A 22,579-nucleotide genomic window follows, 5' to 3' on the forward strand; every position below is an offset into this window, starting at 1 on the left:
CCTATCTCTCTTTAGAGACATACTTTTTGTATGCCTGTTTTAGCACTTTTTAAAGTACTTCTAAACACTAAATAAAAATAAAATTGCTTAATTCTCTTTTTTTTTGCTTGACATGTAACCTATCAACCAAAAAGAAAATTTATGTGCATTTCTCAACTCAGTATTTCTTTGTGTATTTTATATACATTTATTTTGTGAAGTATATATATTTTGTATAAATAGAAAAATAATAAACATAAATAGGAGAAAAAATAGAAATTGCTTAGGGTAGGAATATCGTTGTAAAATAAAAAAATAAATAAATAAACCAAACGTACCAAACAAATGTTCATTTTAAAATAAATATTTTATAGTTAAAATAAAATTAAGTAGTATACAATTCGCATATTTTCACTTTTTGTTAGTACTTTGAAGAGGATTAAAAGCCTGACAAATCGAGAATTTTTTGTCTAACAGGGGTCGGGACGCAAGTGAAAGAATGAACTTTGTTGAACATTTAAAAACTTATTTTTTAAATCTCTTTATTTATGAAAATTTATAAATTTGACTTATGAAATTTTTATTCATTCGTTCACTTGCATATATATTATGCCTATTTAACAAAAAATATATTGCATTAACAACGCAAATCAAAAAATATCTTGCCTAAAAAAACCACAAATCAGACCAAAAATTTTGACAATAAGCAAGACTTATTGAATGTAATTTTAAGGAAATATTAAGTGATAAAAGAAATACTTCCAATCTTCAAAAGAAATTAAGAACAATTAAGCATCACTAGCAAAAAGCAACATCGTCTTAATTTAACAAGAAAACTGGGTTAACTTGTCTTATGGAAAACAAAATCAAACACATTGGAAAAAATCTCAAAAGAAATATCTTCAACATCGATGAATAACAAATTACAACATTTAATAATAATTTAACATTTTTTTTCTAAAATTCTGTGTAAAATTATATTGTTTTTCTTTTTAACAAAGAAAGATCGCCCTGAAATATCTTCGCGTCCGAATGACAAACTATTTTTTTAACTTTGTTTATTTTTTATAGTAAATCACAGTGTTTTGTGAACATATATACGACATAAACACAAAGTGTGAAGGACGGGAAACCATTTACGTTGTTCTTGTACTTTATGGTACCCAATGACAAATAACTTTTGTTCAGTAAATATATTTTGGAAATTTCCTATTGGAGTAAGTGAGATGACCAGATTTAAATCTCTTTCACTCTCACTGAAACCTCAAAAACTTGTTTACAAAACAAAAATTATTATGTGCTAGGCATAATGCTTCAGCACTATAACTTTTGTAATCGAAACATATTTTCGGAATTTCCTATAAGAGTGAGTGAGATGACTAAATAGATTTCATTCACTCTCATAGAAAAGTTAAAAGCATGTTTATAAAACCAAAGTTATTGTGCATTATGAGCATTATGCTCAGCGCACAATAACTTTTATTTTGTAACCATGTTTTTGACTTTTTCCGTGACAGTAACCTATATCTAGTCATCTCGCTTACTCTCATAAATTATGAAAACATGTTTACAAACAAAAGTGATTGTGCGCTGGACATTACATTGGAACTCTTCCCAAAAACAAAATATACATTGCTAAGAATTGACACACAGAAAAGAAAAAAAGAGAAAAAAACATTCAGAAAAATTTTAAGAAATATTTCAAAAATGCCTCAAAAGTCAAAATCAAGAAAGCGTATCCAAAAAGTGAAGTTTTTCAATCGAAAAAGAAAACAAAAATTCGTCAAATGAATAAGTAACATTTTATAGTAGTATCTCTTCATATATCAGGCATAATACATTCATAAACAATATCTATCCATCATTGTCAAGTTTTTAGATAGAATTTGTACGATTTGAACTCATGCACATTGGCATATTTGTATTAAGTTGTTCTAAAATTTTATTACAATTGTCGAAATTTTCTAACTGTGGCAGTAGCAGTAATGAAATTTTTCTCAAGAAATCAGAGTTTAAGTTTCTTTAGCTGAAATTCGGAAAAGTCCAAGGATAGTAAAGAATATTACGATTATCATACAGAATAGGCTAATGAGAATAATATGATTGGTGTAGCAATTTCCAAAGATACATCACAGTAAAGAGTTTATCTCTTAACCGAAAGATGAATTGTACAACGATTATCATTAAAATAAGTTGAATTATTTTTAATTAAATACAAAAATCGTTGTAAAAAATTATTTCGGCTACTATGGGCGCTAAAGGGAGTAACAGGATTAACATTGTAATATTTCCAACGATTTATCGTAGTAGAAAGTTATTTTTCAGCCGATAGTTGAATTTTACAACATTATTATTTAAAGGAGGTGTTGTTTCTTTTATTGCACTCCAAAGGAGAGATAATATTTATAAAACAAATACCAAAATTTTTATGTGTAATGAACTAATGAGATTAACACTATTAACGTAGTAGTAATATTTTCAAGGATTTATCACACTAAAAAATTAATTATTTAAGCGAAAGGTAAATTTCACAATGATCCTACCATTAAAAAGGAGTCCAAATTACATTATAGTAAATTTGCAAAAATAAAACGATAATCGTTGTAAAAAATACTACGATTATCATGTGTAATGTGTCACAGATTTATCGTAGTAAAAAGATAATTTGTCGACTGAAAGGTAAATTTTACAACGACTGTTATGTAATAGTGTTATAATTTATTTTGTTGAAATAAAAAAGAAGGGTAATCGTTCTGAAAAATACTACGATTATCATGCATAATGGACTAATAGGAGTAACGTGATATGTTCAGCAATTTATGGCTTAAATGGTTTGTTTTTCAGCCGATTTTGGTTTGTTAAATTTTTGAAAATTTAAGTAAAGAAATTTCAACTTGTTTTTAATGATAATCGTAATATAACTTACGTTTAAATAATGAACTTTGTTTTGATAACCATTTCATTTCATTTTACTGATTGGTTCTTTTTCATAATGGGGAATTTCATTGCTATGATAATCGTGTTACGCCCATTACAGAATATAATCGTAGTATTTTCTACAATAAATATCTGTAAAGTTTTTCTTCGTCAGTTAATAGAATAAAATTATACCATTTGTGAAAGTTAAGAAATACTTCTCAAACTTTTTCTTAGTATTTTATCTAGTTTATCTCTTGCTCTTGCACTAAAGCATTTGATAGTTTCTTCTCTTCTAGTTAGAAAACTTCGACAAATGATCATCTAAACATCAATAAAACTCCATGCAAATTTATTATAGTATAAAATATAACGTATACGTCAAAAATTGTTAAAATACAATTTAGTATTTTTTATTCGCAAAAATATATTTTTAGGTTATAGAGAAACGCACAAAAATGTAACAAAAATCGATCAATTCTACACTAATTGTGTAAGTTACTTATACAAACCGTCAATTTTACACTCATAATTGGTATAAAATTTTATCTGGAGTATTTTGTGAAAATAAATTAGTTGAAATTCAACGGGATGAGCAAAGTATCTGGAAATTTATATTTGCCTCAACAAGTCAATCTCGTTGAACTTCGACTAATTATCCTTTTTTGAGTGGTTCTTATACATAAAGGCCCTGGCAGACCTAGGACTTAAGTCGAGAGACGCCTTAATGGAATTTTGATAAGAATTTAGAATAATCATATTTATTACAATTACAATAAGCCGTATCTCGGTTAATCTTTAGGTCTAGGTCCTAAATGTCAATCCATGGATTTTCCGCATAGAAAAAGGTAAAGGAAATAAACTAAGACTTGCCTTTATGAGAAATGATATCGTGATAAAAATGGAGAAGATGAACATTCCGCCCAATCCATATAGATGCAGTGTTCTTCGTCCAGTTCTATCCATGAGCGGAATGGAGACGAGTGTCATAACAACCTGAAATAAATTACATTTATAGCCTTTATATCACTAACCTTCTGGTCAATAAAAAACCGATAGTACGATAGCTTAAAGACATCTTCAAAGTCATTAGGCTTTTGTAATAATTGTTTAAATTCAGAAAACTATTAAAACTTTCTAGTTAGAGACATTTTGGCAAAGTTTGGGAGACTTTCAGACGTTAATTTCTTAAAAAAGGGTAATATGCACTATATGCAACATTTCAAAACATTATGCAAAACTTATGCAACTTATTAGGAGCCTAAATTATCGTTATTATGAAATTGTTACTAGTGCAATACAATTTTTAAAAACATTGTCCATGCTCTTAAATAAGAGCTTTGGCCAAATGCACAAAATAACTTCTTAATAAGTACTTATTAAGTCCTTAATTCAGGAATTCTTTGGAGAAACGTAATAGCATCTGGCGGCAAAAAGTGGAAATGAAAATAGAGAAATATCAGAAAAACATAACTTTTAAATGTTATCAAATGTGCGTTTTCATTCGCAACATTTTCCAATCTGGCTACAAAGTGCAAGAAACTCTGGTACAGCTTTACTTTAAACTTAAACCAAAAAAATCGTGTTCGGAGAGTCAAATTTTACCATATTTTCAATATTATTTTTATTAACCTATTTTCTTATTGATTCTCTTGTTCCAGACACATTTCTAAACATCTTGAGAGAAATTTAACAAAGCTAGAAAACCGTGTCCATTATACTAAGGAGGCAAAAAAAATATTTTTAATATTTTTTGATAAATAAAAAATATGATGATTTGATAAAAATATTTCGAATCTGTTAAGGCGACTACATGGGAAGTTCTGAGTCGATAGCCCTTAAATAAGTGCTAGTAAAAAGTACTTTGCAGGTTCTTAATATAAACTACTTAACTAAGGCATTTCCAAAAGGACTTAATTAAGCACTTAGAGTTAGGGCTGTCATACCATATTATTTTCGCCATTCGTCACAAAGCGCTGAAATTGGCCATACTTTCATTTTTTTATTCTTGAACATTTGACAATTCTTTAAAATTAAGTCATGGAGTTAAGATTTTTATAAGTACTTAATAAGTACTTAGTAGGGTGGTTTTCTCCGTTAACCCAAATGTGGCGGTATATCAGCCTACTTGCAAGAGGCAATACTAAATCACTCACCATTATAGCACCAATTCCGATAGTTGCGAATTTGGCACTCTCCTCCGTGAGGCCAGAACTCATGAAAAGTGATGTAGAATAGTAAAAAACGGCGTTAATTCCGCTCAGTTGTTGACTGAGTTGCATAACAATTCCGATGATAAGCGGGGCTCGAAGGGTTGGGGAACAGATTAGTTCCATGGTGGAAATATGACTTTCTGCCTGTTGAGCACGCTCTTCAGCTCGCATTTCTTCAATATCTTCTTCCACTTGATTGGATGCTCTAAGACGTCTCAGTGCTAAAAAAGAAACATCAGCATTTTTAAATGACAGTGTCCGCTCTCTAAACCAGATCGGCGTAATCCGAATGAGTTCTCGATTGCTACATTTAAAATCATTTTGAGATTATATGCTTGTGTGTTCAGCAATGAAAATGAATTATCCTGTGATGTTTTTTGTTTAATAAATGAAATATAATAGCATAGAATTCTCTAATTATGTCTTTGTAATCTTCTTTGAAACTTTTATTCCAATTCTACAAAAAAAATCAAAAAAAAAATCTTGTATTATATTTTTGAGACGTTGAACAAATTTAAAAAATCCGCAGCTTTGCCTTGTTTCCCAATCATCTGAATAAAAAAGCGTACATTGTATAAATTTGAAAGATTTTCTGAAATATCATTGTTGTGTAAATTGGCCGCTAAGTGGCGCGCAGGAAAGGATGAAGAAAGTGCAATAAATGTCAAATGTCAAATCTGAACATGGCAGTTTAAATGTACATGTGGAAAAAAAGTTTAACAATAATATTTACCTTTACGCGCTTCTTCTTCCCACTGTTTCGTGATCAACAAATATCGGGGAGATTCTGGACAAACAGGAAGAAGAAGCAATTGCAGTACTGCCGGACAAATAGCCAAACCCAAAAGTACTGGCCATCCATCGTTGGTACCCAGTATTTGCTCGATGCCCAACACTTGGGACAATAATAAACCTACTGTCACAGCCAACTGATTAACAGTACCCAAACCACCTCGTAAATTTAACGGAGCAATTTCCGAGATATACATTGGAACAAGGGATGTATTTAAACCTGCAAAGAAAATAACAATGAGCAACATCTGCTATATAGTGCACTTTTCCCCTTGTATAATCCATCTAGTCAATTAATCACCCAATAAAATGCAGTGGTTCTTTCACCTATAAATAATACCCTTTAAGCCGATCAGTAACCTGAATTGACCATTATTATATATACGCAAGTGACCTCAATTTAAGGTTACTTATCTATCTCATTATATTAAATGTAAATACTTTGCAATTTGATTCTATACACAATATCGTGTTATATTTTGTACTAACAATTTATTATTATGTACCTGCTCGTCCATAAACAGTTTATCTTTATGATTGCATTCAAAATGACATCATAAAGAAGCTAGATTAAACAAAAATTACAGTACGACAATAAAAGTTCATTATAAATTCCTTAAATTCACAAAAATTCCTCATAAAAAAGGGCGAACCATTTTTGTGATATTTTAAAGCTTTTTGAAAGCTTTTAAAACATTCGATCTGTAATTATGTTAGAAAACTTACTGAAGAAAAAATTATAAATTATATCCTATAATCGGACAAGTTATTGGAAATGATTTCAAATTTTTATAAACTTCACCACAGCACAGTGACATTAGCGGATTTTTCAAAAATTTGTCTGGACATTCACATAAATTTCGTGGTGAGAAGTGACGCGAAGCATCCACAACTTCGGAAAGTTGCGCCCCTAGCGGAAAAAAATTAAATTATATGTCTTGTGAAGTGTCAAAGCTGGAAAGCGGAATTAGCATGTTGAGAAGATTTTTCTGAGAATTTTGTGAATTAAAATTGATTTGTTCAAAGTAATAGTGTTTCCCTGGAACGTGGCGGTCACAATCTGAATCCTGTGGCGATTTTCCGGTCGTTAGCGACGGATTGCAATTGAGATATTTTATCATTTAAAGGTAATTCACGAGGAGGAAGAAGTCTTTGGCAAGACAGGGGTGCTAAACCTTAGTGTTTTATTTTAAAGATAACTAAAAAGAAAAAGAGAGTCCATTTGAGTAGCAGAAGTTTTCATAAGAGTGACAATTTACTTTAAGGTACGTCCTCCACAATTTAATACGTCCAACTGAATCCTTCAGATAATATGCCCCTTTCATCTATTCAGAGGTCAAATTAAAGAGCCAAGATCAATTAAACATTGTCCTTTGAGCTGGATATTTTTGAAACTTTTAATCTGTTATTGAGATTGAAAGATTCTGATATTTGGTAATTATTCTAGGTACATTTTTCTATAGATTGAAAGAATCTATGCAATATATAACTGGTCCTTCGAGCTATTTAATTATTACGATCTCTTTCACAACAAAGTATTTGGGAATCCAAGGGTGACATGATAACTAATTTTTGATAAAATTGGCGGTATCGACCATCAGTCTGAAAAGAAACAGTCATATTCTCTTAAAAATGGCACAATGTGCAAAATGAGTGGTCCATAATGTGCAAGTTTTTCATTTACTAAATCTAACAAACAAAGATTTATATAACAAATACAGTTCCTTCAAGTCAACGTAATTAACAAATCGTTTTTGAATCCTAAAAACGTTTCTTTAAACAAAAAAAACTTTAAAAAATTGAAGAATAATTCAATTAATTGATGATTATACACTTGTTAACTGAATACTGTTACGTTATACGGGCTTCAGACCTAAGGCTTAGCCAAATGGCTTAACTGTTCTAATTTCTTATCAATCACGATTTTTTAGAAAAATTTCACTTAGGATTGGATTATTTAATATAAGGCACCTATAGAATCGCAAAAAGCAATAAAATTGCTCGCTATTTAGGACTTGGTGACCTTTGGAAACTGAGCTAAACCTCTAGTCTGAAGACCGCTTTACTGAATACTGTTACGGAATTTAATTGGAAAACTTCCTACTTAAATAATTGAACGAACCGTTTGCATTTTTGTTGTTTTTAAATAAAAAAAAAAATGTCTGTGAGAAGTAAATAACTTACCACAATTGACGCCAATTATGAATCGTCCGAGAAATAGCATTTCATATGAATGACTCATTTTGGTGAAGCCCATAAGACAAGCTCCCGAAATACCGAGAATGTTGTTGAGTAGGAGACCACCCTTTCTGCAATGGGAAAGAAACAGTGTTAATCTAAATGTAATAAACTTAATAACTAAGGGTAGGGCACCTACCTTCCGAACCGATTAGCCATCCAGCCACCGCTAAAGCCCCCCAACATGCCTCCAATGGCAAATATTGACACAGCCACTGAATATAATTGTTGAATAAACTCTTCCGTAATGTCTTCGCCATAGCGATCCTTGTATACGTCCTTCATGAAATTCTCGATATTGACTTCTGGTGCATTGATGACACCTGTGTTGTAGCCGAATTGAAGCATTCCGAGCACAGCCGCAAATATTGCGTATGTCAGGAAGAATGTTAACCCCTGGAAGGAATGTAGTGCAGGTTTAATTGATAAAGAAACGAAAGGAGAATAAAGAAGAAATGGCGGCTTAACTTTAGAAAAGTTATTGAACTTCCTAAGCAAGCTTCACCAAAAAGTAATTTAGGTCACGCCTAAAGAAAAGCAAATAATAATGTTGCAAAAAGCATTTATTTGAAAATAATAATTGAAAAAAAAACAAAATACATAAAAAATAATACATAAAATCAATAAATTGAAAGGGAAAAGTCCAGTCTTGCCACAACACTAACTTGCTCCAGCAATCGAAGTTTCCTCCTGTGAGTGTGCTCCTCAAGACGGTCTACATACTCCCGCAATTCTTCAATCTCCTCCTTGACCTGCTGAACTGTATCCAGTTCATGTTTTATTGCTACCATATCACGTTTAACCTGAAAAACACAAATCACACCTCAATGTTCAAATTGGTTTTCCTCCAGCTGCAATTTTATGTATTAGAATCAACACTCTCCATCAAGGGGCGAATTTTCATGCATTTTGCACACCCTTTCCATCTGGTTTGTGTGGACTGGAGAAGCATAACCCAATCTACTTTATGCCTTTTCCATGCGATATTACACAATAAATATAGAACAAATTCTAGTGCCAAAATTTACCTCAGAAACCTCACTCTGACAACTTTCTACGGATTTTGTGAGCTCCTGCAGTTGAGAACGAATCTCACACAGGGCCACTGTTGTCTCCATGTGACGATCACCACGTTGCAACTCATCCAGTTTTGCTGATAAATTCATACTCATCACGCTAACTTGCTTTTGTAAACTATAACAGAGAACACAAGAAATTCTCTCTTTAGGTCATGTGCCATAAATCTCTCTAACTTATACACTAAAGATGATATAAATTCAATATTCTAAAGTTCCAATTTTCTTTAGAATTCACTGTCGCTCTTCTTAATGGACTTATGCACAACCTCAATGTATTTTTTCCCAAACAAATTAAAATAAAAAATTGACATATTTTATATATTTAGGATTAAAGAGGATAAGGATGATAAATAAGCAGTGACCCAAATCTTTTTTACAGTAGAATAGAAACTGATAAAAAGCAAATTATTTAACATTTTCGTCCTCAAATCGAATTCGCTTATTTGAAGGATAAAATATTGAAACGTATTGACCAAAAAAGTACGATACAATGGGATAGTTTTGAACAGAATCTAATTTTGAATTCTCTGGCTTCGAACATATTTCCTGAAAAAATAGGGCAGATTCATTAAAGGATAAGGGAAAAATATGAAACGTTCGAAGCCAGAGTATGTGCGAAGCCAGAAAGCGATCCCCTAATAATGTTTATATTGTTGTGAACTTTCATTTTTCCCTATTCTGCTAGTGATCACGTGCTCATAGCAGGATAATTGCTATGCCCCATAGACTCTGTCATCTTCTCGTATACTTCATGCGAGCAACGCATACCCGCAACAAATTAAGTCAGGTAGAGGAATGAATGCATGGTTTGCACAGAGTGAACCTTCAAACGATGCGAATTTTCTCTTTATTTCCTATCTTAAGGCTATGACCAGGGGCATGACGTTTCATATTTCCCATATGTTGCTAGAGCGCCGAAAAATTTTTTGAGTTTATTAGCTGTTTTTTGTCATTGTAGAATGAATTATCAAATAACACTAATACAAAATAAAAGCCAACTTAATAACGAAAAGGCAACCGAAAACCCCAAATTGGCAACCTACGTAGTTTTGGAGAAATCTCATGAAATGTGTACGAAAACAGGAGAAAATTTACATTAAAACTGGTCGCATTTTTCAGAGCTAATGTCAGCCCCTTGGCTATGACGTACTAGTTCTTTGCAGCCAAAGAGAAAATTCACATCGTTTTAAGGTTCACAGTGTGCGAACCATACCTACATTCCCCTAATGACTTATTGCAGACTATCCTGCAACAATACAACACTCATTGCCTTAGCGCGAGTCCTTCCTCTGTACATTTTAAGCTGCACGGGATTTCCTTAATATTTGACTCTTTCTAGTGAAGCTATAATACTTGAGTTAACGACGGTCACATTCTTACTATGCTATTTCAAAAAAGACAACTTTTGAGAAGAGCCATTTAAAGTTGGTAAATTCCATAACAATATATTATAAGGAACATGTTAATGCCATTTCCGCTAGATTTTTCTTTGATATTTCCTTTAAAAAAGCTCTGTTGCTAGAAAATTTATTTTTAGTCATTTTTGAAGGGTTAAAATATTGAAATCCTCTCAAATATTTACACATATATTCAAAAAAGACATATCTGAAGGTGAAGTTAAGTTAATGAATGATATTTATTTCAATTCGAATTAACGAGCAAGAAAATACAATAACTATGGCATACTACCGAGAAAAAAAAATAGAGTGGTAATATAAATTTCAAAAACTTACGTTTCACTGACCTAAATCCTACCACGAAATAAATATATAAGGGAAATTTGCTATGCTTCGTACAATCCCAAGCTTCGTAATGACTAAATTTTACCTGTTTCGCAATAAATGTGACTCCGCAATATTATTTAAAAACTGAGAAATTTCTCCAAGTTTTTAAAATTTGGGTGCGATGAGTCACATTTATTGAGAAATATAGGAAGACCATTAATATTGAGGTAAGAGAATGGCTAGAACTTAGGTCTACCCCAAATTATTTCAAATTACGTGTTTTCAGGGATTTATTCACTTTATTGGTACAGTATAATAAAATATGTGTGATTATGAAGGAATCACACCTAATTTTGCTACTTGAGTACCGATTTAAACTGATTCATGAATTTATTAGAAAACCATTTCAAAATTGAAAGTTGATTATTATTTTCTAATTTTCCTTTCAAATCATCTTAGAAAAAACCCTCAGATCTTTAAGCTTTTAGGCAAAACTTGAGGGTACTACGTCTGCAGCTTATGCATATAAAATCAATGCATAGACTTTATTGAAGGCAGAACACTATCAAATGCTTTTCCACATCTTATGCACCCTCTACACGAGGGAATTTCCTTCATAAATAATTTTCCATAGTCTGGAAAGAATAAAGAGGGTATACCCCTTATTGTCACCTTTTTAGGACATGTTAATGTTATACAATGTTTAGTAAAAAGCAAGGGGTAACTTCATATCCTTAAATTCTTGAATTTCTAGGATTTTGCGAAGCGTTTTTCAGACAATTGACAAGGATTTCTCAATAAGAGTCACCCCTTGATAAAACCGAAAAAAGCTCTGGGGTGCAATGATAACTTTTCGCTACTATCGGATCAAGTATCGGTAAATCTGTATCTCTTTGAAGTGAATGATGAATTTTTAAACATTATTGAACCATTTATTGTACCATTATTAAAAGGAAGTGACCGTTACTTCGCTGCAAAAACTACAGCTATCATTACAATTTTTCAGAATGGATTGTATAGTCGATGCTATTGCAAAGAAGTTATCATTATCACCTCTGATTTTCTTCCAGGACAGTCTTATCACGATTATATGTTAATGATTTTGAATTGGTACAGTAGGGGAAAGCGCGCTACCTTCGAACGATTCAAGCTTCATTTTTTCCATGTGTTTCAATAGAAAAATAGAAAAATGAGTTTTCCGAAGCTTGACCTATCGGAAGGTAGCGGGCTTTCCCCTCCCTATACCGCCAACCAGTTCTGGAAGATAACCTATTGGCCTAATTTTTTAAACTTGAAATTTTTGATGGGAAAAATAAATTAATTGAAAATTTCCTGAAAAGAGTCATGGATCAAATCCATTACACTGAGAAAAAATGAGGGTGCGATTAACTTTTTTTCCTCGTAACTTTTACGCTTTTTAGGTGTAAAAATATATCAACATTTTTAATGTTAATTTTACACCTTTTTAAGTGTAAAATTGACATGAAAAAGGGTAACTTTAACCCATAATACACCTAAAAAGCATAATTTACACCGATTTCGGATAAATAATGCAGGGTAAAATTAACATTTCCGGAATGTTATTTTAACTTTTTCGGATTTCTCTCAGTCAGTGTAGGTATATAGAAAAAATGGTGTTGTCCGACGCTTAAGTCGTTCGAAGGTAGCGCCCTTTTCCCTATCAGACTTTAAAAATAATGTTTTTATGTTGCACAAAAATTTTAAATATTTATAATTTAATTGCAATAATTTTCTTTTCTACTGCAAAAAAGATGGGCTGCACTTTGAATATTTTCTCAACATAAAACTTTAAAAACTAGACTGTAATCTCTCCTAGTCTTCACTTAGTGGTTAGGGGGAGGTGGGGCTATATTGAACTGGGGATACATTGAAAATGCTATTTCTTCTCATATTTCTAAAGAAAATTTGGTTTTATATTAAATTATTTCTAGGGGAAATGAGGCACCTTTGAAATGAGGCAACTTTGAAATTGGGCTTTTTTCTTCTATTTTTAAATGAAACAAATGGTTACTGTGAGCCATCACTGTGAAGTACATCATGATAAGGCTCAATTCCATTGAAAAATAGAAGAAACCAACCCAATTTCAAAGCTGCCCCAATTCAAAGGTGCCCTACTTCCCCCTAGATCCGCCTCCCTTTATAAATATTCATATAACAGCATTTTCAATGTAGCCCCACCTCCCTCTATAACTTTACAGTTCTGTCTCTTTATATGCACACTCTCTATATGCACAGCTTTTGTGTCGGTTGCATTCAAAATCAATTTGTTTACATTTTGACAAAGTAATAAAGAAAATTATTTTCTTGGTAACTAATTTTTCTCGTTTTTAATTATCTTAATTTTATTTTTTCTGTCTCATATTATAGTTAAAATAACACGGGGAATTCTATAACAATAAAAAAATAATAATGTTTTAAAAGAAAGAAAAAAACCGTTGGGAATTTCAAAAAAAGTTGTGCATATTCAGAGAGAGAACTGTCAAAAAAAGTACCCAAACTGTGCATATAGCGAGACAGCACTGTATGTAGTTTTCTAATAGCTTTCACATTTTTTCAAAATATGATATAGTTATGTCATAAAAAATTATTATGAATCACATTAAATAAACGAATTATACTATTGTTGTATTATGTGTATGTTTGGATGGATTTGATAAAATAAAAAGAAAAAACGTTTTACGTAATTGAATAAAAAAAGTTATAAATTAGTTTACACATTAAAACACATGAAGCATTTTGTGGATGAGATATAAAAGAGGAACAGTCTTATGTGTCCTTTTTTACCTTATAACATCTCATATAACTCTAAAAACAAAATTCCAGTAAAAAAACGTTTAAACTTTTCCAGCTAAAATTCCAAGAGGCAACTTTGAAAAACAAAAAGAGCTCCCAAACAGTTTTGTGATGTTCCTCATTTGCATTGGTTTACGATTTTGTCTTCCGTCTTAATTACCCGTGTTAATTTTCTAATTTTAAATTCTAAAATTGTTTGATTATTGTTAAATTTTTACTACTATTCACGCTAAAATTCTTTCAATTAAATACGTTCAAGAAAATACAATAATGATTGACAAAATAAAAACATCGCAGATCTGTTTGTAGTTTAAATTTAAATTTTAAAAGTGTCGAAAATTGCTCCAATGTTGTAAGTGAAAAAATAGCAAAATTTGCAATTTAACTTTTTTTAGAAGATGCATTTTTTGTAGCACAATTAATAACATTTTGGGAAAGAAACAAAAATAGAAGAGCTTTCTTGTCTTTTGCGCAATCACACTCACAAACACACTTTATGTATATGAAACATAAATTCATATAAAAATAGAATAAAGAAAAAACTAATAAAAATGGATGAAGAGTTAAATGAAAGAATTATACCTTGGAGGCATAGTGCCCATCATTTTGATGATGAACTAAGATGAAGAGATGATGTTAAGGGATGATGAGATTGACTTTTTGCTTTCTTAACACAGTATTCTTCTTCGGTTCTATCTTTTTTTTTGCCTCTTATTTAATTTAGGTTATTGCAATATTCTCATTACTAATTCACGTCGCACTTTATAGTTCTAATTGTTTTTCTTTTTTCATCTCTTTTGGAGCAAATACTCTTTTTTCAATGATTTTTTTTTCTTTTTGCTTTCTATCTATAATTTTGTTTATTCGCTCAGCTTCATATTATTCTGACCAATTTATGCAAATCTACAACAAAAAGAGATAATGCAATTATTGTAGGTTAACGCCAAAAGTCAATAATATATGTATGAAAGTAATAAATTCAGAAATGCAAATAAACTAACCAAAAACAAAATTATATGCCTTTTACAATGAATGAATGAGAGGCAATGAGGAGGATGAAACTCAATTTATATACCAAAACTTAGTTTAATAATTGCAACTTCTTATTAACAATTCAAATATGCAACATTGCCAAAGTAGTATTACTTTGTAAACTTTGTAGTAACCTAATAAATGTATTAGTTTATGGCCACACCACTCTTATAGACAAGATTAAATAGAACAAGTTGTACCATTAAAAGTTCATCATCAGCTTATTTTAAAAGCTCTCAAATAGCGTATTTTATTTGCCTTTTTATTTATTTATTTTTTTTTAAAGAGAAATCACACAAAAGAATGAAAAAACATTTTAAAAACAAAAATGCTTCTGTCAAGTCTTGTAATGTATCAAAAACAAAGTAAATAAAAATTTCATTTTAAAGCAAAATACATTCGCATCGCATATTAAAACTATTCATTGGCAAAAACTCACAATTAAACAAAATAAAAAGGTTGTTTTACATTAAATAAAGTATAATATTCAAAACATTCAATACTAAAGAGCTTTTCACTGCTTCACATTTGAATAGAAAAGAGCGCAATATTTAAAATCTGGTTTGTTTGTTTTTTTTTTAATTAATAATCTTCATTAGTCATACCTGCAAATTAGACCTTCCATTGTCTCTTCCGTAGGACTTAAACAGAAATTTACATTAATTTCTTTATTACTTATGTACCCTATTCCAAAATTCATTGAGCGAGCGAAAAGATATGTGAAAATCAATAATATCGTATACTAATGGTGTACGCACAATAACTTTTGTTTTGTAAACATGTTTTTGAAGTTGTAGTGAGAGTGAGTGAGATCTAGATCTAGTCATCTCGCTCACTCTTACCAGTAATTTTGAAAACATGTTTACAAAGCAAAAGTCATTGTGCATTTGTCATAATGCCCAGCGCACAATTACTTCGGTTTGGTAAATATATTTTTGACATTTCAATGAGAGTGAGTCAGACCTGATCTATTTAGTTATCTTGCTCACTCTCATAAAGAGTTTCGAAAAGATATTTACAAAAGTTATTATATACTTTGAATTACAATGAATTCACAATTACTTTAATTTTGTAAACATGTTTTTAAAAATGTCTGTGAGAGTGAGCGAGTTGACTAGATCTAGGTTTCATACACTCTTTCTGAAATGTCAAAAGGATTTTTACAAAATAAAAGTTATTGTGCTTAGGCAGTACGTCCAACGCACAAAAACTTTGCTTGGTAAACATGTTTTTGACATCTTAGAGAGAGATAATAAGCTCAACATCAAGAAATGTTGCTCACTCAAATCTTTTAGATACTGTCTATGAGAGTGAGCGAGATGACTATATCTAGATCTACTCACTCTCATTGAAATTTCAAAAACATATTGACCAAACAAAAGCTTTTGTGCGCTTGTCATTCGGTATAATGCCCAGCGCACAATATTGTTTTGTAAACATATATTTGACATTTATGAGAGTGAATGAAATGTAGATCTAATTATCTCGCTCACTCTCATAGACGATTTTGAAAACATATTTACAAACAAAAGTTATTATACATAGCGAATTATAGGCAGCTTCGCAAGATACTTTTCGAAACTTCGAAAAAAGCATGTTTACAAAACAAAAGTTATTGTGCGTCGGGCATAATCGGCATAATCTGTATAATTTGTATATAATTATAAAAGTGTATAAACAATTAAATAACGACACGACACATTGTACTATCAATTTTATTTATGCACTAAAAAAGTGCATATTTTAAATAAAATGATAAATGTAATACTTTCCAATTAATTGGGACGAAATAATCACCAGAAGGTTTTTATCCTTCCAGAACCTAACCGTCAGTATAATCTATTTCAGAATTATTAAAATAAGCTGACGAAGATATATATTTTTTTTAAAAATATTTTATAATAATAATAAACGTGCAAACATATTTCGACTTAACATTATTCTCTCTATTGTCGCATAAATATATATATCACCATGTAATGTTGTTACTTGCACATATAACATTGAAAAGAATAAAATACAGCTTTACTTAGTATTTATTTCAATAAAATACTCATTTCAAGCAAGGGATATTCACTGAGTTTCATAAAATATTAGGAAAATATTGTTAGGGGAAAGTGGGGCGCTTTTGAATTGGGGAAGCATTGAAATTGGGTTTTATATCATGATAAGGCTCAGTTTCATTTAAAAATGGGAGAAAAAATACCAACTTCAAAGCTGCCCCAATTCAAATGTGCCCCTCATTCCCCTAATATCAGAGAATACAGTAGACTCTCGCTCAATCGGCTCTTTCTCAATCATTTTCACGTTTAATTATGAAGCTAATTTGCTGTAGTTCTTCCTATTTTATCGTGATTCTTTATAATTGAGCGCTTTTTGTGGAATTTACATAGGCTTTGACGCCCAAATCTATCGATAAACAGGATGACATTTCTCCCCAAATGCCCAATTGAGAGAGAGTCTACTGTATAGCGAATATTTGACAAAACATTGACAATAAGGGGGCATAATATGATTCAAAATCTGTACACAAAAATATCAATCAATATTTCCAGCACTGCACATTTTAAAATTTTTATTCTGGTAATAAAAGATTTAAAAAAAATAATTAAGAAAATTGAACTAAAAGTACAAAAATGTCAATAAGATTCTCTGTGGAACGATTGAATAAGTCCAGAATATGATTCAAAAATTTCAAATTGCCATTTTATTTCTTTCTAAAACAAGAAATTAATATCTTAGATATTAATTTTTATTTGTATTTATTTGACAGATGGTACACCTCCAAACAAAAAATTATATTTTATAAGTTTTTTGTAAAGAATCCAAAAAATAAAATATTCGAAGGCTAGTGCGTACAGAAGATGACCACTTTCCCCTAATTCTTGTTCTTAATTATTTTATAAACAAAAAAAGATTTAAATAGCCACATAAGATAAAGAATATTGTACTTTCAGTATCAGCAGTGATAGAGCAACGAGTTAACGCAAGAGATCTAACAGAAGTGTCCCGGGTTCGAATCCATTTGCTGATGCTTTATTTTCCCTCTTATATTCCGTTTTCTTTTACTTTTATTGTTCAAATCGTATTTTATTATTCACTAGTCGCATTTACTTTTTGTAGAATTGATATAAAATGTCTGTTTAAAACGCTAAAATAAATTCCGAAATCATGTTGTCATTCCGTGCGTCATTAGAAACTTTTCACTATTTTAATCGTGTTTTACTCGTCTGGCAATTTTTTTATTACTACAATACCAAGTAAAAACCACTAAATTAGTCTGATAAAAAGAACAATGGGACATAAAAAAAAATAAAAAAAATGAAGCGTTATCAGGCAGAATCGAACCCGGGGCACTTCTATCAAGTCTTACGCGCTTGCCTGTTATGCTACCACCGCTGATGGTAAAAGTAATATCTTCTTTATCGTGTATCTCGGTTTTAATATTTTTTGGTTATAAAAAATAAAACAACAAATAATTTATTAACTTTGAGTAGCCAAATTTAGTTTAGTGACTTTCCGCTTAGAACACACAAAAAGTTATTTTTTCTTAATTTGGTGACTCGAATTGAAAATAAATAGTTTGTCTTATAAGTAACATTAAGCAATCATCTAACTTAATCAAGGCTCACAAGGTCTCCATTTAAACATTTTAATTTAATTCACGTTTTATATCATCTTTGTAACAAAAAACTATAAAAAGAAAACTTTCAGTTGCAGTTTCATTTTTTCGATTTTTAATTCTAAAGAAAATGTTAATATCACTTTTCTTAAAATTTTCATTAACTTCCAATTAGCTGTACACTATTTCCAACCATATTAACTGTCCCTTAAGTCTACAAATGCATATAAAGGACATCGGTGTTACCTCAGTGAAATAACTCTTGCTTTAAGGAAAATATCTATTGCCGTAATTACCAAACATACGTTAATATATGAGCATATTGTGCGCAGGAGCTTTAAAGAGGGAGAAATGAAAATAAGAAGAATACTATAAAATAACAAAATTCATTATAACAAACAAGATCATGCTTTATAGTGTAGTAACATAAATCGTAGTGTTAATTTTTAGTATTATAAGTTTTTTCTGTGTTTAATATTTTTTTAATTAATTATTATCAAGTTTAAATACAAAATTTAATCCTCCTCATACCTGTGAAGAGGGATGAAAGGGTAAAAAAAATAAAGAATAACAAATCAATATAAGAGCTCAAGAAAAGAAAATGTTAAAATGTTTTTTTTTTTAGTATTCTACAAAGAAATTTGAAAAAAAAGAACAGTTCCTTTAACAAATAATATTTCCACGGAAGAGTTGAAAATTAAAATCAGCAATTATGCTATATTATAGCAGAAAAAATATACATACTCAATAAGTAATTGTCGAAGAGTGGCTTCGTCCTCCCCATGTCCCTTTACGGCCGAATAAATTCCAACTAGGTTTCGTGAACGCTTTGAAGTATGTCCAAATGATCGACGATAAGGACGTTCATCTTCTAGGCCACTTTTGTGATCTACAAACATCATTTAGACGTAGACCACATGTATGAGACTCAAACACTCGTCACAAATTGCACTTTTACCGTCTGATCGCAGCCGAATTGGGGGAGAGGTCAGCTTGAGTGATGATGACAGGGCCGGTCTATCCACAGGCGGCCCACCAAACACATAATCGTACGTTGCTTCCTCACTCACAGCTGACACTGCATTCAATTTAATTAGAATACGTATGTTAATACAAATCCACCACCAAATTAAGTATTTAGCTTATTGAACCAGTCATCTTTCTAAGCAATAATACATTGCACTACACACATTTGTTATTTTTAGAAAAAGAAAAATCATAAGAGTTCAACAACACAACTTGTAAAAACTAAAAATTATGCCATGGTAATTCACTAATGGGAAATACTTCTTTCTTTTTAACCACAAAATTATACAAATCGCACAAAAAGGTACATATTTTCAATACCTGAAGAAATATGGTCGGCATTATAGATTCTTTTAAACTTTACCAATTGTTGATATACAATTATTAATTTTACCAATTTCCAACAAACACTGAGAGAAGGTTGAGTGTTAAAGGGGTTAAAGGTACACGAAATGAGTGTTGTCATAACACGCATTCAATGCTCAAATTAACCCATGAGAATTTATTCAAACACTCATCGAGGTTATTGACAAACCTTATCGAATTTGAGGATAAATTAGGCTTGTTTCAACCCTTACAAAGTATGATTATTATGATATTATTTGATACATGTTATTTTGTTCACATGGAGAGTTGATTTGCTGTTTTACTACAACACAATTCAGACAAAGAATAAATTTACTATTTTTTTTTTTAATTTTCTCTTTCTATTTTTTTTTAACATGAAATTCTTAGTTACAGGACGCTCGCGTTATGGGATAGACAAATATAGATGAATAATGGGTCTAAATAAAGGCCTGGGAGGGAATTCTGTAACTCGATGAACGCTTCACTAGTGAACGATTCACTAGTGAAAGGTTCACGGGCTTCTCTTCACGACTGCTAGAAAAGTTATTCTGTAACTTTGCGTGAAGCAGAGAGGGGAAATGTGTTGAAATTTTATTAAATTTAAGATTTTCATCAATATTTGAACTAAATAACAATGGAAAACACTAGAATTGAGTATTAGAAATGATGTAGTGTTGTTTTTCAAGCTGATTATGAAAAAAAATTTCAGTGGCTTCACCGAGTGATAACATCATCTTCACTGAAAAATTGACAAGTGAAAAACATAACCTAAAAGTGATCCCTTCACGTGAAGCTATCGCAAGTTACAGAATCTCTTTTGCGATCACTTTAGTGAAGCGTTCACCAATTATGACAGGTGATCACTTCACAGGACTACAGAATTCCCCCCCTGGGCGCAGGGGTCATTTAAGGTACCTCACTGCATATGGTATATGCGTTTTTATGAATCACTTTTAAGCACATTTCTATTTGTTGATCCGAATTCATCTTGACTGAAATATATTCTTAAATCGAAAACATTTAAGTGTATACTTTAGCCAACATTTTGTTTAAAAAGTGATGAACAGTGAAGTATTGCACTGATACGCTTCAGTCAACACTAATGAGTGTTAATCCAACGCTCGATATGCAAATATCGGAACATTATATTTGAAATATTATATAATTTTATAAGCCAAGCCATTCTGAGATTTGTCACAACAATCATTTAAAAAATAACATTGTTTTGATTCAACATTAAATGTAAGATTTGAATGTACTATATAGTCTCATAAAGAGTTATTTAAACACTCATTTCAATAAGGACTTTATCTCAGTTAAATAATGATAAAAATTGCATGTATTAGATTTTTGGTGGCGACTTGCCGCAATTTAAATTATTTTCTACAGTTGATTTCATGCTAAAATCAACAAGATTAGGTTAAATATGCTCCATTGTAGTAGCTGTTTTGTATTCGTTTTGAAAATATTTTAATGATCCTTTTCTCGTAGAATCATCTATTCCTAATGACAAAAACTAGAATCTTCTCAAATCTTCTAGGGCGTTGCCAAGGATGTATGTGACCTGGTCATGTCCTTATGGAACACCAGTTACTTCCCTATTGGCCAATTCTAATCGATTATTTTTTCTCACTGTCTACACTGAGAAAAAAAGAGGGTGCGATTAACATTTTTTCCTCAGAACTTTAACACTTTTTAGGTATAAAAATATATAATATCAACATTTTTTAGTGTTAATTTTATACCTTATTAAGGGTAAAATTACCATGAAAAAGAGTACCTTTAACCCCTAATACACCTAAAAAGGGTAATATTTACACCGATTTTGGATCAATACTGCAGGGTAAAATTAACATTTCCGGAATGTTATTTTAACTTTTTCGGATTTCTCTCAGTGTAGTTAGTCAATTGAGAACATTTAACAGTTATAGGAACAGTTTATAGATGATGATTTCCTTTCAATCCCTCCAAAGACGCAGCAATCATGAATTGCGAAATCATGAATTCGTCATCGTTTGAACGCTTTCAAAACAAATCTCTGTTCATGACTGATGATCTTTAATGAACCCTACAATGCTTTAAACTCCCTCTACAGAAAATGCGACAAGTCTCTACCAAAAATTTCTAACATTAAGATATAACCTAATTCTTAAATTAACAATTGATATTGGTAAATTAATTAACTTGTTGTTACGTACAAGCAGAATTTAATTCAAGAACAGTCACCGTAAATACATTTTACTATTCAAAAATTAATAATAAAATATTTTAAAATTTATGGCCTATTCAAGTCAATGGCCTATATCGGCTTTTTATAGAAAAATTTAAAATTGAGGAGCATAAAAAAACAAAACTTGAGAATTCAAAATTGAGAACAGTTGACAGCACCACTCACACGGAAGAAAAAGTTACCCCCAAGCACAATTTACATTTTTAATATTTTTGTCATTAAAAATTCAACAAATTAATTGGAAATATAGTAATAATGTTGAGAAAACAAAAATTTTTGTATAGATAGAACTTTGAAAAGTCAATAAAAACCATTTTATGAATAATGCCACCCATATTTCTTCTGATTATACATCTTTTATGACACTAATGTTCCATAATAATAATTTTTATTATGACATGTGACATAAAACATTTATTAAAACATGCCAGGAGTATCAAGAATAAGACATTAGGATTGTATGAATGAAAATAAGAGATAAAATTGAAAATTAAATATCAGAATGAGAATGAAAAAATAGTGAAAGTGATATGCAAAATAAAGCAAACAATATTTTTAAAAAAAAG

At 30.7% G+C, this 22,579-nt stretch overlaps 1 protein-coding gene across 6 annotated transcripts in view; it reads right to left on the minus strand.

Annotated features, from left to right (window-relative positions):
• The window catches only part of LOC129800844 (glucose transporter type 1), a 54,302-nt gene that overhangs the window by 19,049 nt on the left and 12,674 nt on the right, over window positions 1-22,579 (minus strand). For 4 of the 6 annotated variants that reach the window (XM_055845536.1, XM_055845530.1, XM_055845531.1 and 1 more), the window contains exons 4-12: window positions 19,368-19,487; window positions 19,154-19,298; window positions 9,167-9,332; window positions 8,804-8,941; window positions 8,278-8,534; window positions 8,085-8,209; window positions 5,842-6,120; window positions 5,052-5,329; window positions 3,769-3,891 (exon numbers count right to left, since the gene is read on the minus strand). In XM_055845536.1, the coding sequence (XP_055701511.1) occupies window positions 3,769-3,891; window positions 5,052-5,329; window positions 5,842-6,120; window positions 8,085-8,209; window positions 8,278-8,534; window positions 8,804-8,941; window positions 9,167-9,332; window positions 19,154-19,298; window positions 19,368-19,487 (1,631 nt within the window). Of the gene's footprint in view, window positions 1-3,768; window positions 3,892-5,051; window positions 5,330-5,841; window positions 6,121-8,084; window positions 8,210-8,277; window positions 8,535-8,803; window positions 8,942-9,166; window positions 9,333-15,392; window positions 15,428-19,153; window positions 19,299-19,367; window positions 19,488-22,579 lie in introns of those variants that run through there. The other 2 variants (XM_055845534.1, XM_055845535.1) reach the window with 2 other exon arrangements.

The sequence above is a fragment of the Phlebotomus papatasi genome, chromosome 2, assembly GCF_024763615.1.
Source record: "Phlebotomus papatasi isolate M1 chromosome 2, Ppap_2.1, whole genome shotgun sequence".
NCBI classification, from domain to species: Eukaryota; Metazoa; Arthropoda; class Insecta; order Diptera; family Psychodidae; genus Phlebotomus; species Phlebotomus papatasi.